Source organism: Peromyscus californicus, unplaced genomic scaffold, assembly GCF_007827085.1.
Source record: "Peromyscus californicus insignis strain IS unplaced genomic scaffold, ASM782708v3 Scaffold_15__1_contigs__length_86483966, whole genome shotgun sequence".
NCBI lineage: Eukaryota > Metazoa > Chordata > Mammalia > Rodentia > Cricetidae > Peromyscus > Peromyscus californicus.
In genome coordinates this window covers 54829894-54846329 of record NW_026294447.1, presented here as the reverse complement: position 1 = coordinate 54846329, position 16436 = coordinate 54829894, and the positions used below count along the sequence as shown (strand labels likewise).

General features: G+C 39.8%; 1 protein-coding gene across 2 annotated transcripts in view; it reads right to left on the bottom strand.

Annotated features, from left to right (window-relative positions):
- Papola (poly(A) polymerase alpha) overlaps positions 1–16436 on the bottom strand; it is a 54185-nt gene that overhangs the window by 24915 nt on the left and 12834 nt on the right. For both annotated transcript variants that reach the window (XM_052738904.1, XM_052738905.1), the window contains exons 2-12: positions 14760–14933; positions 13588–13654; positions 9132–9213; positions 7329–7438; positions 6700–6753; positions 5394–5505; positions 4600–4689; positions 4371–4509; positions 2812–2884; positions 1429–1549; positions 497–581 (exon numbers count right to left, since the gene is read on the bottom strand). In XM_052738904.1, the coding sequence (XP_052594864.1) occupies positions 497–581; positions 1429–1549; positions 2812–2884; positions 4371–4509; positions 4600–4689; positions 5394–5505; positions 6700–6753; positions 7329–7438; positions 9132–9213; positions 13588–13654; positions 14760–14933 (1107 nt within the window). The remainder of the gene's footprint in view (positions 1–496; positions 582–1428; positions 1550–2811; positions 2885–4370; positions 4510–4599; positions 4690–5393; positions 5506–6699; positions 6754–7328; positions 7439–9131; positions 9214–13587; positions 13655–14759; positions 14934–16436) is intronic.

Below are 16436 nucleotides of genomic sequence, written 5' to 3'. Positions count from 1 at the left end.
AACTGTTTGCAGACATTTTTTTTGAAAGGGGAAATAGTAGGTCAATGATGTGCTACTAATTACTAGAAACATTAAATCAGCCAAACACTGACATTTTATTGGGTCTGTGCATGTTTTAAATACCCTGGTAAGTTGTCGGAATTAAATGTAAGAAGTTTCTTGAGAGAGAACAGAAATCAGATAGTGAAAAGCTCACCTGCTTGCTAAGGTGCAGACTGTCCTGGTGACAAGTGACACCTAGAACTGAGCTGCTGACACACAGTAGGAATGCTAAGTCAATCAAGCAACAAAACTCTAAGGCTAACACATTGTACTGATAAAGGGGAAAACAATAGTTGACTAAAACTCCTAAGTCCTTTGCAACAGTAAGGAAAACTCTACAGACACCAGAGGAGAGACTCCCAAGTTCACTAATCTGGCAAGAGAAGATACCACATAGGCCACTGTTAAACCACTACTTAAGAGCAACATGGCTGACATGCCTTAAAATACATACTTGTACTTCTGAAAGAAGTTTGGAGCTTCAAAAAGTTTGGACCACTCTGCCTTACTCAGCAAAATTTCATCTGTGATAGCAAGACCTAAATTAAAAACATATTAGAATATTTGTGTTTCAACCTGGCGATCTAGAATTTTAAATAATTATAAACATACCACATGCATTCACTATAATCTTAAACATTAACAAATGGAAGGTTTATTTTACACCCTTAGAGCACATTTTTACACATTTCAAAAGCACTAGAGCATTTTCTGAGAACCACATTCCTGGTAAAGTGCCATTATTAATAAAATGTCATGCTCAAAGGAAGGCTTGCTCAAACCAAAGCACAGTAGTTACCTGAGAAAGAAAGTCTTCCACATGTTTCTGCCTTTTTAAAACACATTACTGCTATCTCTAACAGGCCAAAAAGACTTTCCCATTAAAAAGCTTTCTTGCATGAAGTTAAGAGTAGTCAACTTAAGGCTGAAGACTGTACATTGCCTTTTCTATCTTCTAATTAAGGTACCAATTAGCAATATCTTAAAATTTATAATAAAATGGGGCCCAAAGTCAAGGATCTTCTCAAAGGCAGAATTTTGGGCCCTAACTACACTCCAAGTTCTTTCCTAGGGGTGTAAAAAGCCCATTCATCCCTTGTGTTACCCATGAAGACAAAATGGCATCAGCTCTAATGTTACAAGGCTCTGATACAGCCCTGAACCAGGCCATAATGTCCATGTCTTTAAGTGCACCTTCATTTTCCAACAATTCTGTTATAGTAAACTGCTTAAAACACTGCTAAGTTACTCTGCAATATGTAATCAAAATATATGCACAAATCCAGTTCGGTAATTTAGTTAAATTGTACAACTAGCTAACTGTTGGGTCTGCAACAGTAGGCAGACCCTTTGTGTATAAAGTAGAGCAGAAGCAGAAACACTTACCTTGTTTAAACTCCTCAACCATGACCATCCGTGTTGAAACGGACACATTGTACGTGGAGTTCTGCTGTGGGTATGCTGGTGTAATTATAGGCATAAGATGGTACCTATCACTGGGGTTTACCTACATACAACAACAGCCAATCAGTTTCTTCAAGTATATATACAACAGACACTTGGACTTTTACCCCTTGTTAAACAGAACCAATGATTACATTTTACTTCATTCATAGCTGGAGTTGAGAAATAAAAACCATGTCAGGAGACTGTTCTATAGAGACTTTTTACAGAATGAAAGATCTAGTCAACAGTCTGTTCCCATGCTGGAGGCAATGTCTACCTTGCAACCTGCCTGCATGCACCTGCTGGGCAAAAACAAAGCAAAACAGAAAGATGTAGTTGTAAATCTACTGCTTTTCCTTATTCAGCAGCATAAATGAGGGTGCCTGCAGAATTACGCTTTTGAGTGTTCTTATTTATAAAACTCCATTTAAACAAGATGGGACTGACCTTCCAACCTTTCAGCTATCAGAAGCTTAAGCTTATTAACACAGAGTAGAACAGCTCTGGGCTGGTGAGGCAATAGGATGATTTAGTGACTGTTCATCTGCACACTAAGTAGCTCATCCCCACAGAGGCAACTACAACTCACTCTCCCTTAAATACTTTCAAGCTTAGGCAACTTGAAAGCACACAGCTTGGGGCAGAGCCCAACAAACTAACAGGCTTTGATACTGTAATAACAAATTAATTTTTAAAAATTACCTCAAAAACCTACAAGGTTTTGATTCAAATTAATTCCTTTTATCAATTAATACAGCTCATGTTATTAACACCTAAAAAGTATAAACAGTAAATGCTCTCTGTAACTTCAACAAAATGGATGCTCTTCCATTGCCAACACCTTTCTGCATCTGTAAAGCATCTAAACAGGTTTTTACAATTACAGCACGGTTGCTGCAATCGTGCTTAGGAGCCATCTGCTACACAGAAACACTATGCAAGAGCTTTCTGCAACAAGCCAATTTTAACAAAATACTTAGATATAATAAAAAATATACAGGGATTTTTAGTATCCTTTTATTTATTTATTTGTTTATTTTTTAAGCACAAACACCCACACAACTTTGACTTACAAGAAAGATAGTTCTCTATGGAATGAGTTGTTAGTGATATCTGTGTCACTGTGTACATTAGATGTGGTTTACAGGGTACATCATTACACTTCTCACACCAGGGCACAATAGAGAGCAGGTCATCTACAAGAGTACTATGAGCGAGCGTGTCCACTCATTTGTAAGAACTGGGTGGCCTCCTGGAAGTTTATGCAGGCGACTTTTGTTATTGAACAGTGTGAATTTGTAGGGGAAAAAATAATACACTAACCCTTGGGTCCCACACAGGCAAATTAAGATTGCATTCTTCAGGCTGTTTCAATAGCACTGGATTTGGCCATTCCCTGTTCAAAAAGATTGTAGCACTTGATAAGACTACTGGACATTAGCATCTAAACGTATTTTGTTAAACATACAGCATTTGTGAATGTGACCCTACTTCACTCACTTGGCATATACACCATAGCCTCTCATTCCTTTCTGTTGACATAATATTCCTCCATAAAATTAACTATTTAATGGTTTTCTCAAACTCATGGTAAACACCTGCTCTGCCATCAGAGAATCGATAAAGCACTATGCAAATAAAAGTGCCATCTCAGACATCTAATGTGTTCACCTCAACCTTTAACAAAATTACATTTAGAGGGGGGAAAAACCCTGTCTTCACACTAGTTCCATCCGCGGCCATATGAGAAGTTACTTCTGACTACAGTCAAAGTGCTTGGAAAAACGGCAAAAGTCAACAAGGACAGTGCTTCCCATATTTTACTCTATATGATACAGTATTGCTATACATATACTATGAATGCTACTTCAGTCACTTATAGAGATCAAAGATGAAAAATGTTTGTTTTCCTCAGTATAAATCAAGCCAGCTTATTAACAATGTTTGTGTATTGCCTTAGAAGTTCTAAGTCTCTGACCTTATCACACTTTACGTGACAAAGGCAAAGCACCAGAACTAAACTGGAAAGCACCCAGTGTGGTTATAAATCATATCCACGGAGTCTGTTACAAAGTGACTGCAAAAGAACAATTTTTTTCCACATGGAAGAAAGGAAGGAGTTGGAAATATAGAAGACAAATCTCTTTAAGATAATGATTAAAACTCTCAATTTTTTGGTCAAGGTAACCACCACAAATTGGCAGTGTCTTGGACTTTTCTTAAATCAAAATTCATCAACATGCATACCTGTATCAGGAAATTTTAATGAATCTCTCCTGGGCTAACAACAAGTCTCAAAGAATTCAGAGACTACATTTTTTTTTCAGTCACTTAACATATTGCTTTTAATTCTTATAAAAAGTGACACCTTTAAGGTTTTGCCAAGATAATGAACAGCTGGACGTAAAAAGCAAAATGTGATCACAAAAACAACAGCCTATGGGTTTAGAAGCATTCAGGATGAAAAGTGGTGTGTGTAAGTTCTAACCACCTATTAACACATCAGATGCCAGCACACATTATAGTAGCTAAAGTTCAGAGTTTATTTGGAGGGTAGGCTCACGCAAGTAGCACAGGTTTTATCTGCCTTATGACCCTGGCAGAACTAGGGAAAAGAAACAGAGTTTAGGTTTGCCTTTTCATAGACAATGTCTCTTCCCAAACGGTATCTGTATCTTGAACTAAAATTGGTTTGGTTTTTGGCGGGATGGTGACTGAATACAAGGCCTTGAATATGCCAGGCAAGCACTCTACCACTGAGCTACACCCTCAGCCCACAAACTAAAATTGGAATCTGAAACCAGCTGTAGAAATGTCATAGAAATAAGACTAAACTTCAGTGTCTACAATCAATTTTATTGTAATATAATCTAAAAACATACCATTTAGAAAATACCAAGAAAAATTTATGTACAAGAGTTGATGCTATTGCATTTGGATAAAGCTGGCAAGTTCTTGCTACTAGCATAGCCCAGGAAACACCACCGAGGAAACCTAATATATTGGAATAGATGTTGTGCCCTGTTGATAAGGGAAAAGCAAAAAGATAAGTTAGTGTTGATGAAGAGCTTGAATGTTCTTAATAAGCTAGCCAACAAATTCTGAACTCACGTTTGGCCCACAGTTTGATGGCTCTCAGAGTTAACCTGAAGTTGTCAATGTTTGGTACTAGATGTAAAATCTCATCGGTTACCCTGCAACCTGATTAACAGGAGTGAGAGAAACAGAACATTAAGCTATCAAAGGTATTAGGACAGTGGCACTCAATTTCTAAGACTATCCTTAAATTAAAATCTTATTTGGCAGAATGAGTATGTGATTCAGTAGAGCTAAAAGGCATGAAATAAATAAGGTAGTTATTTCCTGTCCCAAGCATCATCCTGAACCAAAACTAACACATTGTAGTAGCCTGACTAAGCTCAAACTTTTAACTCATAACTGAGCCTTTTCCTGTCCAGATGCCCTGAGGAGTTAGTTCATCTAAGCATCCAACACTTTGTCCCAAAGTACTGGTAATGAGCTATTCTAACATTTTTTAAAGAGAAAACCCTATTCACTCATCTGATAACATTATAAAGTAACTATCAAGTGCAAATAAATGAAGACTACACAGGAAAACTTCAATTACTAGCAACATTATAGATGTCAGTCTTTTTAGGAACTCACATACCATTAGTAACAGGAAAAACTGTAAGGTCATCAGTGAGCAAATAAACTACCAGACAATGCTCTATAGTCTACCAGGTAAAGAATGTTTTATTATATTCATCATGCATTAATAATGCAATAATAACTGGCTGCAAACACCTTTATTACAAAGAATACATTTTAAAAACTGTTATTTACTATTTGAATAAAAAAAAAAAGCTCTCCAACTCGACAAAAGCAAGCAGGCTTTTACATACCATTAAGGCTTCTTATGCATCTTATATCTAGGTTTTTAAGCAGACTGTCATCGCGTAGGTCCAAATCTTCTGGAATAGTCTGCAGTGCTAATCTTGCAAACAAAATATCAATCTAAAACAAAAATAAAATCTAACATTCCATATATGTCAAACTAATTTTAAGGCATTTCTATTAAAAAAAAAATCTTAAAGCCCTCTCTCTCATTGACCATGAAGGTGGCAATGACTACAAGGGCCTCACAAGAACCCCATGCTGCAGACACAGGCTATTAATCAGAGGTTAAAGCACAGGAATGGTAATATGAAATAGAACCTAATATATATCACATGTCATTTTAACTATAAGAAGTCTACTCATTTTGCTAAATGCATACACTGGAATTAACTTCTGGTTTAGAATCTGTAGGAGTTGTATGTTAGCTGCATATTTCAAGGGGCAAAGTATGAGATAAGTACTTTGATAGGAGAGTTAGTCCCCACCCTGGTATTTGCCTCTCCTGCGGCTTCTGTGGAGCAGTGGAGGGCTGTCTGGGCTGGCACAGATACAGTAGCATTGAACTCAGAAAGGAGCTCACATACTCATTTATTTTCACATAAAAAGAAAGCAAAACCAGTAGGTAAATGGGATGTCACCTTATATTTTAATTATGGTTTTATATTTAAATACTGGCTATAAATAAAAAAGTATACAAAAATTCTTAACCAAACTTAACATTTTGGCTACTTATTAAAATCGATAGTTTAACCTTTCATAAAAGTTAGGCACCTTATATAGCAATTCTAAAAACTAACCCCCCCAACTACATTAAAAAACAAAAACAACAAAACACCAAGTTATCGTTCTTTCAGTATGTCAAGTTTTATAATCAGAAGTATCTAAGAAGCAGCTCTGCGCCAACAGCCCTCTGTACTCCTCAGAAGCAGCAGCAGGAGAGGCAAACACTTCATTAACTCTCCAGCGAAGTACTTCAAGCACGCCAGCTCACACCGAATGAACAAAAAGAGAAAAGCTACTTCAAAAACAGACTGTGGACTTAGGGCCTGACTCAGAACACACAAATCACATGTGAACGAACTATCCCTTAACTGTTCTGCAGCAGCCTCCAGTCCCAGATCCTCTGTTTCCACTCGCTGTCAGAATAACCTAACAGGGCCGGCTATTCTACAAGAACAGACACCCATTTCCATGACAAAAATTCTTAGTATCAACCAACTCAAATTCTTTCGGGCAATCAAATTTGTGTCTACACCGACCAAAATCCAGGACAGTCCATACCAAAAGCTGCCCCCTAGGACTAGACCTTACCTCTATTCCATCAAAACAGAGTTTGATAACTGGTACAAATGCCTCTTCAACAGCCTGTGAGAAAGCAAACAAGTTTAGTTCCTGAAGCGTCATCCTAAGTTCATGTACATGCTTTCACTACACTTTCACTTAGTTTGTCTGAGCCAGGGTCTCATGTAGACCAACCTGGACTCAAACCAGCCACCCAGCTGAAAATATCCTGAACTTCTGATCCTCCTGCCTCTACTTCCCAAGGGCCCAGATTACAGGTGTGCTACATGTGGCTATTATTGTTACTTTTTTAAATGAGGCACTTGAAATTGTTTCAACATAATTTAGCATAATGCCCAACAAAAAAATAAGTTCTTAGCAATGACCTTAACAGTCAAAATCCTTCTTTTCTGTCATAGGATGTAGCTGCTCTTAGATTACTTACTACTCGTTGTGTTTGCTTCTATTTCGTAATTTCTAAGGCGTTTATAGGTTTATTATTCTAGTTTTGTTGTAAAACACACATGCTGAATGCTCAAAATGGCCTGGCAAAATGGAACAGCTCAATCAGTGATTCCTCTACCTGAAATATAAAGTTCTCTCAAAGGACTAAGTGGTATGTTTTTAACCCTTCCTCTCTTGCCCCAATGGTTACATACTCTTAAGTCTTTTACTTCTTCTTGTAATTTCAATTTATCATAGAATGAGGTGAAAAAGTCACTCCGATCAACATGTCTTGGTGCAACACACAATGCATCAATATCAGCACCTTTAAGAAAAAAGTTCAACCATCACACAGTAGCACAAAAAAATTGCCTTGTTTCTTAGCATTAACAGTATTTGATATTAATTGACGGGATATGGGCAAGCTCTAGAACTTGATCCTCCTGACAAACACAACCAAGTCAGTGGGGAAAGGTAATACTAACTGATGGGCATGCTTTTCTTCAGACACACTGTCATTAAACTGAACTCCATAAACAAGTCAAAACAAGCATGAGCCAGGACTTTCCTGGTGAGCACTTATCCATGGTCTTGATGTCATTCATAAACAAACCACAAGCTGACACAGAGGTGGCGCACGCCTTTAATCCCAGCACTTGGGAGGCAGAGGAAGGCAAATCTCTGTGAGTTTGAGGCCAGCCTGGTCTACAGAGCAAGATCCAGAACAGCCAGGGCTACACAGAGAAACCCTGTCTCAAAAAAACCAAACCAACTAACCAAACAAACAAAAACCAACAACAACAACAAACCCCAGTTTTCCTTTATGTTCTTTTCACGCAGAGCTTCTCTGCTAAAGTAGTAAAACTAAAAACTTGAATAGAGAGATCTCCTATAGAGAATCAGGTCAATTCTCAAGACTAGGCATCATACTCAAAAAAAGTCAACCTACAGTGCACCCTACAAGGCACATGCACACGACATGTCAAAAGTAAACATACTGGAGCAGGACAGAGCAATGAGACAGAGAGAACAGAGCGACAAGGCATTCACATGGCTTAAGAGTGTGACCTCTTCCACCTGAGCTGTACAGGCTGCTTCTGTCTCTTTTAAGGAATAAACAAGATAATGAAGATGAAGAACTTAGTTACTGGGGGCTGGTGAGGTGGCTTCAGTGGTGCAGAGAACCCAACATTAGTTCCCAGCACCTAACATGGCTGTTCACACCAGTTCTTTAAACTCAGATCCAGGGGATTTCAATGCCCCTTCCTGGCTTCTGCAGGTACCTGTCACACATATGATACACATACATTCATACACACATGCAAAAGAAAAGCCATGCATAGACAAAAAGTAAGCATTTTTTAAAGAGAAAAAAGTTACCCTTTAAAAAAAAATTCAATGTGATCACCTGTAGCTACGGACACACTGGCTTGTTTTTTGCTAACCTGACACATTAGCTTGGTTTTTGCTAAGCTGTATTTTACAACTTTATCTGCAATAAAGAAATGAGAACAAGAGAATGACAAGACTTTCTTAGAGCCTTGACTCTGCTCATACCCAGTGATACTCTGCAGAAAGAAGTAGGAATCTATAGAAAACTGTCCAAAAACCACAATGGGAGTTACTCTGCACCTACACTTTCCAGTACAGCAGCCAACCACATGCTGTTCAATACAGAAAATGTGGCTTACTCCACTGGTAAACGGAGTTATTACTTCATTGCATTACAGACATCAGATATAGAAGGCTCCTTCTGAATTTAAGACTCAAGAATTCTCACTTCCTTGCGAATCAAAGCTTATATATGACTCATAATTTTTTTTTCTTTTTTCTTTTTCGAGACAGGGTTTCTCTGTGTATCCTGGATCTCGCTCTGTAGAACAGACTGGCCTCAAACTCAGAGATCCATCCACCTGCCTCTGTCTCTCAGGCATGAGCCACTACCTCCCAGCTAAAAACTGTTATAATCTTAAGAAATACAAGTTCTATTAACTCCAAATAAGTAAATTATTACCTACCTTTCGTATGTACTCCTAGTCTATAAGATCCAAATGTAAAAATTTTTCCTCCAACATTTTCAATTACAGATTGTGGAAGATTCTGTTGAACAAAAACAACAGTTGTCAGTAAAGCATCATCAGGGACACCACTTCAAATGAGAAAACAGCTTATTTCTGGGTTGTCATTTGTTAATTTAGTGAAGGGGTTTCTTCCTGGTTGTTTGTTTTGTGACAATTTCTTAACTGTGCAGCCAGGCTGACCTCAAAGTCACAATCCACCTGCCTCAGACTCCCAAGTCCTAGAACTATGAAAACGCTATTGATACTATAACAAAGTATCAACAGCAGGGGTATGGCTCAGATGTCAGAGCACTTTTGCTGTGCAGGCATAAAGTCCTGGGTTGATCCCCACCACTAACTACATAAAACCAGGATAGTGGCACAGGCCTGTAATCCTCAGCACTGGGGAGGCAGCAGCAGAGGGGTCAAAGTTCAAGGTCATCCTCAGATATAAATATAGATATGCGCCTTGAGGCCAGTCTACCTATAAGATACCCCATCTCAGCCGGGCGGTGGTGGCGCACGCCTTTAATCCCAGCACTCGGGAGGCAGAGGCAGGCGGATCTCTGTGAGTTCGAGGCCAGCCTGGTCTACAAAGTGAGTTCCAGGAAAGGCGCAAAACTACAGAGAAACCCTGTCTCAAAGAACCAAAAAAAAAAAAAAAAAAAAAAAGATACCCCATCTCAGCCGGGCGGTGGTGGCGCACGCCTTTAATCCCAGCACTCGGGAGGCAGAGTCAGGAGGATCTCTGTGAGTTCGAGGCCAGCCTGGTCTCCAAAGCGAGTTCCAGGAAAGGCGCAAAGCTACACAGAGAAACTCTGTCTCAAAAAAAACCAAAAAAGATACCCCATCTCAAAAAATAAATGGATAAAAATAAGTTCATTAGCCGGGCGGTGGTGGCCCACACCTTTAATCCCAGCACTTGGAGGCACAGCCAGGCTGGTCTACAGAGCAAGATCCAGGAAAGGCGCAAAGCTACACAGAGAAACCCTGTCTCGGAAAAACAAAAAAAAAAGAAAAGTCCATCAAGATCACGGAGTGCACAAAGGCACTGGCCACTAAGCCTGACAACCTGGGTTAACTAATACCCTAGGGCCATATGGTAGAAGGATCCAACTCCAGTAAATTGTCCTCTGACCTCCACACACACCCACAATAAATAAATGTAATAAAAGTTTGAAATAGAAAAGAATTATGAGATCTAAAAATGAGACCCAAAAATATTCATAGGAAGATTGCCTCGGGTTCCATGTCACCACAGGGAGACCTTATCAGTGGATGGAAAACCATGCACAGGCCTCTCCTTATGAGGCCCCATTTTCATCAACTTGCCACTCACCAGAGTCAAGCTATTCACTGAACACAAACCAAACCAGAGGAATGAGATTCAGTCTGTTAAGGCAAACAATTTTTCTTAACCCTGGGGTTCTTCCCAGGGAGTTACACAGAAGAACTGTGTCAAAATTCTCACTCATTTGCCAGGCATACTAGCCCAGTGCTTGCAACCCTAGCGCTCAGGAAGCTAGGCAACCCTAGCTCTCAGGCTAGTCTAGACTACACAACATGATCTTCCCAGAATTACAGAATGCCTCAAAATACAGGCACAGGCAAGGATTTCCTGAAAGACTCCAAGATCTCAGGAAATAATACAAAGAACTGGCAAATGAGATTTCATAAAATTAAAAAACTGTGCAGCGAGGCAAACCAGAGTGAAAAAGTCAGCCTACAGAACAGAGAAACATCTTTCCCAACTACACATCCCACAAGAAGATTGGTATTTCGTATACAGAGTAGAGTTTATTCAGCCATAAAGAATAAAATTAGGGAGCTAGAGCAATGGCTGCTCTTGCAGAGGGCCAGGGGTTCTGTTCCCAGCCCTCTGTTTCCAGAGGATCTGACCTCACTCAGACCTCTACAAGCATGGGCATGCATATGGCACACAGACATACACGCAGGCAAAACATACACAAAAACAAATTTTTAAAAATAAATATGTAATTAATCTTTTGGATGAAAATGGATGGAACCAAAGATCGTTTTAAGAAAAATCAGTCAAATTCTGGCTAACAATATTGCATACCGTCTCTCATTTGTGCAATCTAGACAGACAAGAGATGACATAAAAGCAAATGGAGGACTTTCTGTGGTGAAGATGACTGACAGATGTGGGAAGCAGGGGAAGGAAATGGTGAAGTCTAACGCTGTGCATGGGTGAATACATTAAATACAAAGCTTCTGCTCTGTTACTAAAACACAAAGTAAATAAAAGTGCCCATGATGGCAGGTGCAGTGCACATCCCTGCAATCCTAGCAACGCCTATAAGCCAACACTAGGAAGGGGAGGCAAGGAGGTCCGGGGCAGTCTGGACTACATGAAAATCCTAAGTTCTGACCAGGAGTGGTGGCAAAAAAGTAACTGTACTCCCAGCACTACCAAGGGGAAGGCAAAGTTATCACACTAACTAGGTAATCGATTTTAAGGCCCAACAGGGCTACTTACTAAAACCAAATCAAAATACAAACCAGTTGTGGCTTTGTCTACTTCACTAGCGTCTTTAAGCATCTAGGGAAAAAGCTCTTCCAATAAATCCATGCTTTCTACACAAGACTAGTACCAACTTCAATTTAAAAACACTTAAGCTTGGACACTTCTTGCTCAGTTCATAAACTTACCTTTCCAAATTTTCTATCAAAAACTGTTAAGAAAAATGTGGGACATAAAGACTGCCATTAAGGGTTGGGGAGTTAGCTCAGTGGTAGAGCGCTTGAGGCCCTGGGTTGAGTCCTCAGCTCCAGAAAACAAAACAAAACAAAAAAAAGATTGCCATTTAGAATGCTCCAGTTGACCAATTTTTAATCAGTTGTTTAAAATATATAAACATGTATTAAGAACACCATCAATTTACCTAAAACCAAGTAATTTTACTTTTCTCGTAAGTTAATACCTTCTCCTGTCCTATTAATCTTTCTTCCCTTGGTTCTCTATCAGTTTTTCTGCTGTGTATAAATTAAACATGCATTTTCTATTACAGCAGAAAAATTACTGCTTCTTATGGAACTTTTTAAAAATGTGTCAAATACCTTCCACACAGCTCTAAAAACTTTTCCTTTACCATTAAGCGTACCAATGGACTCCTTAATTGTGTGAATGAGTACAAAGTGTCATGAATTCAGAGAAATGTCATAACTAAACAATGATGATATGATCTCTTTTGAGTATCTAAAACTAAAAACTTTACGAAAAAAGAAAAACGAAAACCACAAGGGGGCTAGAGATGGCTTAGTGGTTAAGAGCACTGGCTGCTCTTCCAGAAGACCCAGGTTCATTTCCCAGAACCCTCTTGACAGCTTACAAAATCTGTAAATGTAGTTCCAGGGGATGTAATGCCCCCTTCTGGCCTCTTCAAACACGAGACACATGGTGCACAGACATACTGAAGGCAAAACACCTACACACATAAAATTAACTAAAAACAAAAAAATCAAGTTATTCCAGGACCTTTTTAAAGACAGTTAAGATTCAAGTATAGTAGGAACTGAATCCAGACCTGGAATACTCCAAAAATACAGTAAACTTTTTTTTTCCTCTCTCTCTGAGACAGGGTTTCTCTGTATAGCAGCCCTAACTGTCCTGGAACTTGTTTTGTAGACCAGGTTGGCCTCGAACTCACACAGATCCACCTGCGATGGGATTAAAGGCATGCACCACCACCTCCATAAACCTTTTAAACTGTTTTCACTGTTTGATTAGAGACACGGTCTCGTAACACAGCCCAGGTTAACCTCAAATTCTCAATCCTCCTGCCTCCATCTTCCAAGTGTTGGGACTGCTGCCCATTGCTATGTCCACCTTAATCAGGGGAATCCTTTCCTGAAGTGATTCTCAGAAGAATGGGCAGTAGTTCACAATTACTGGGTCCAACTTTGAAATGCTATAACCAGAGCACATTAATTTTTCTAGAAAGTCACTAACTTCAGCTGGCTTCTTTCAAAATTAACAAGAAACCTATTCTTAAGAATAAAAGAATTCCCGCCGGGCGGTGGTGGCGCACGCCTTTAATCCCAGCACTCGGGAGGCAGAGCCAGGCGGATCTCTGTGAGTTCGAGGCCAGCCTGGGCTACCAAGTGAGTTCCAGGAGAGGCGCAAAGCTACACAGAGAAACCCTGTCTCGAAAAAAACCAAAAAAACCCAAAAAAACAAAACAAAAAAAAAGAATAAAAGAATTCTGGTGTGGTGGCACACCTAGTCCTAGCTCTCAGGAGGCACAGGCAAGAGAACCTCTGTGAGTTTGGGGCCACCCTGGTCTATATAGTGAGCTCCAGAGCAACATGCAGCTAACTCCTACCTCAAAAACAAACAAACCACAAAAGACTGAATCCACTCAAAAGGGGACAACTGATTGTAGGACCTTACCTTGCTTTCACTGATTTCTCGTATCCATTCTTTCACCAGGTTATTTAATTTTCCCAAAATTAAAATCCTGTTGATAAAGCAATTATCAAATTATTCATTATTACACATTAAGTTATAAATAACTGGCTCACTAAGTTTTACTTTTGTTCTCATTTTTGAGACATGGTCTTAACCACATAGCCCAGGCTGACCTAGAATTTACAATCCTCTCTGACTTCCAGGTCCTGGCATTACAGGTATCTGCTTCCATAATAGGCTTTCTTTCTTTCTATCTATTTATTTGTTTACGGATAGGGTTTTACTATATAATCCAGGCTGGCCTTGAACTCACGAGATCTGTCTACCTTTGCCTCCCCAGTGCTGGAATTAAAGGTGTGAGCCACCACATCCAGTCTCAAAATTCACATAAGAGATCAGAAACTTATTAGTGGTTATACATTGGCACTGAAACAATGGTTAAAGCATTTCCTTTTCTCCTGACAATCCTACATTATAACTAAGAGCCTTCAGAAATTTATTTATTTATGTTGTTTGTGTATGTGTGCCTTGTGCCTACAAAGGCCAGAAGAGGGCACTGGATCCCCTGAAACTGGAGTTACAGATGGCTAAGAACCCACCATGTGGAACTGGAACTTAAACCCAGGTCCTCTGTAAGAGCAGCCAGTGTTCTTAACCTTAGCCATCTGCAGCCCCATCAAAAAATGTAAATTGACTAAGGGTAACTCAGTGGTAGAGCACTTGCCCAACGTGCAATGTTCAAACTGCAACCAAGACTGCTCTGCTCCCTCAACCCCCCCAAAAAACATAATTAAGGCAACAGAATTCTCTGTAGAAAACACATTTTCTCTAGGGAGTATCAACACAATGTGTGAAACAAGTCTATAGATTCAGAGTAACCTGACCTATGGAGTGAGTGAAGAAGGACTCAAAAGTCACTGAGTAGAAACATCTTTTGTTTTGTTTTGTTTTGTTTTGTTTTGGTTTTTCGAGACAGGGTTTCTCTGTGTAGCTTTGCGCCTTTCCTGGGACTCACTTGGTAGTCCAGGCTGGCCTCAAACTCACAGAGATCCGCCTGGCTCTGCCTCCCGAGTGCTGGGATTAAAGGCGTGCGCCACCACCACCCGGCGAGTAGAAACATCTTAAAGTTCATGCACACAGCACACACATCTTACCTGCGCTGCAGTTCCTCTTCTTCTTCAAAAACCCCAAAGGGCTTCAGAGTCTCGATGAGTTTCTGTGTGAGTAGGCAGTCAGTCTCCTTGGGGGCCGCTAAGCTGATAGGAGAGGTAATGCCATAGTGCCTCTGTTGGGGCTGCGTTTGTTGTGATCCCTGCGTTGTAACTGGACTAAAATAAAAATGGAATTGGATAAACTTTCTTTACTGCCAAAAAATTCTACAATTTGAAATTAATCAACATGACTGGACTAGATACTTTAGTAAAATTTGCTTCTAAACAGTTGATCCTTGCCATGTTCTTTCTTTTCAGACAGGAATGCAATGCAATCCAGGCTGGCCATGAACTCTACCTGCTCACCTTAGCCCCAGAATGCTAGAGTAACAGGCATGTATCACCATGTTCAGCTCCAAATTTTTATTTTCAAAGACCTTTTGCTTCACAACAAAATATATCTCTATGTACTTCGAAGTAAAATATATCAATAAATAATTTCTCCTCCCCAGTCACTGAAACACCAAAATAAATGGAAAAGCGCAGATCGACTCACAGCCAGAGAGTGAGCAATACAGAACACACCTTCTAGATAAGAATACAATACAAAAAAATAAACGTTTTAAAAATTTTAACAAGAAGTCTTTTTGTACTATTATCTCTAAAACCCTGATAAAAACCGGGTGGGGGGGTGTTTCAACTGGGCATCTAGTGTACTATAATCCCAGCACTCAGAAGGCAGAAAAAAGATCTCCAATATAAAACTCGGCCTACACAATGAGACCTATCTCAATAAAGGAAAAGTAAATGCCATTTTTTTTTTTTTTTTTGGTTTTTCGAGACAGGGTTTCTCTGCGTAGCTTTGCGCCTTTCCTGGAACTCACTTGGTAGTCCAGGCTGGCCTGGAACTCATAGAGATCCGCCTGGCTCTGCCTCCCGAGTGCTGGGATTAAAGGCGTGCGCCACCACCGCCCGGCTGTAAATGCCATTTTTTGACTTAAGATACTAACTAAATGAAACTCACACTAAATGAAACACTTACCATGTGACTCAATGGATGACACTCATATGTAATGGGGTAAATAGCATACAAATCCAACTTGAAGTAAAGAGCTGTATTTAAACTAAGTTTCTGACACCTTTATAGAAAAGTGATACTTGATGAATGTTATGCATTGAGTGCCAGGACACTAATGTACAGATCCACTAGGCTCTGCTTTTGTCTTGTGATACCAACTCAAATATAAGCACACCCGGAAGTCGATTCTGCCTGTTGCTGACCACTCAGCTGTATGTTGTGTGTCTTCTAATCACTGTGTCCTGTTGTATGATATTTTGTCTGTGTTCTGACAAATAAAGCTTTCCTGAAGATCAGAGGGCGGAGCTAGCCACTAGTTAACCATAGAGGCTGAGTGGTGGTGGTGGTGGTGGTGGTGGTGGTGGTGGTGGTGTACACCTTTAATCCCAGCACTTGGGAGGATCACATCTTTAATCCAGCACAATCTGGAGGTGGAGAAAGGACTAAGGCGGGTGGAGACAGGATCTCGGCCCCCTTTTGGCCTGAGGATCCGGAGAGGTAAAAAGATGTTGGTGGCTGCTCTACTTCTCTGATCTTTCAGGTTATTATCCTGATATTTAACTCCTGGTTGTTACTGATGAGACTAATTAGGATTAGTGCGC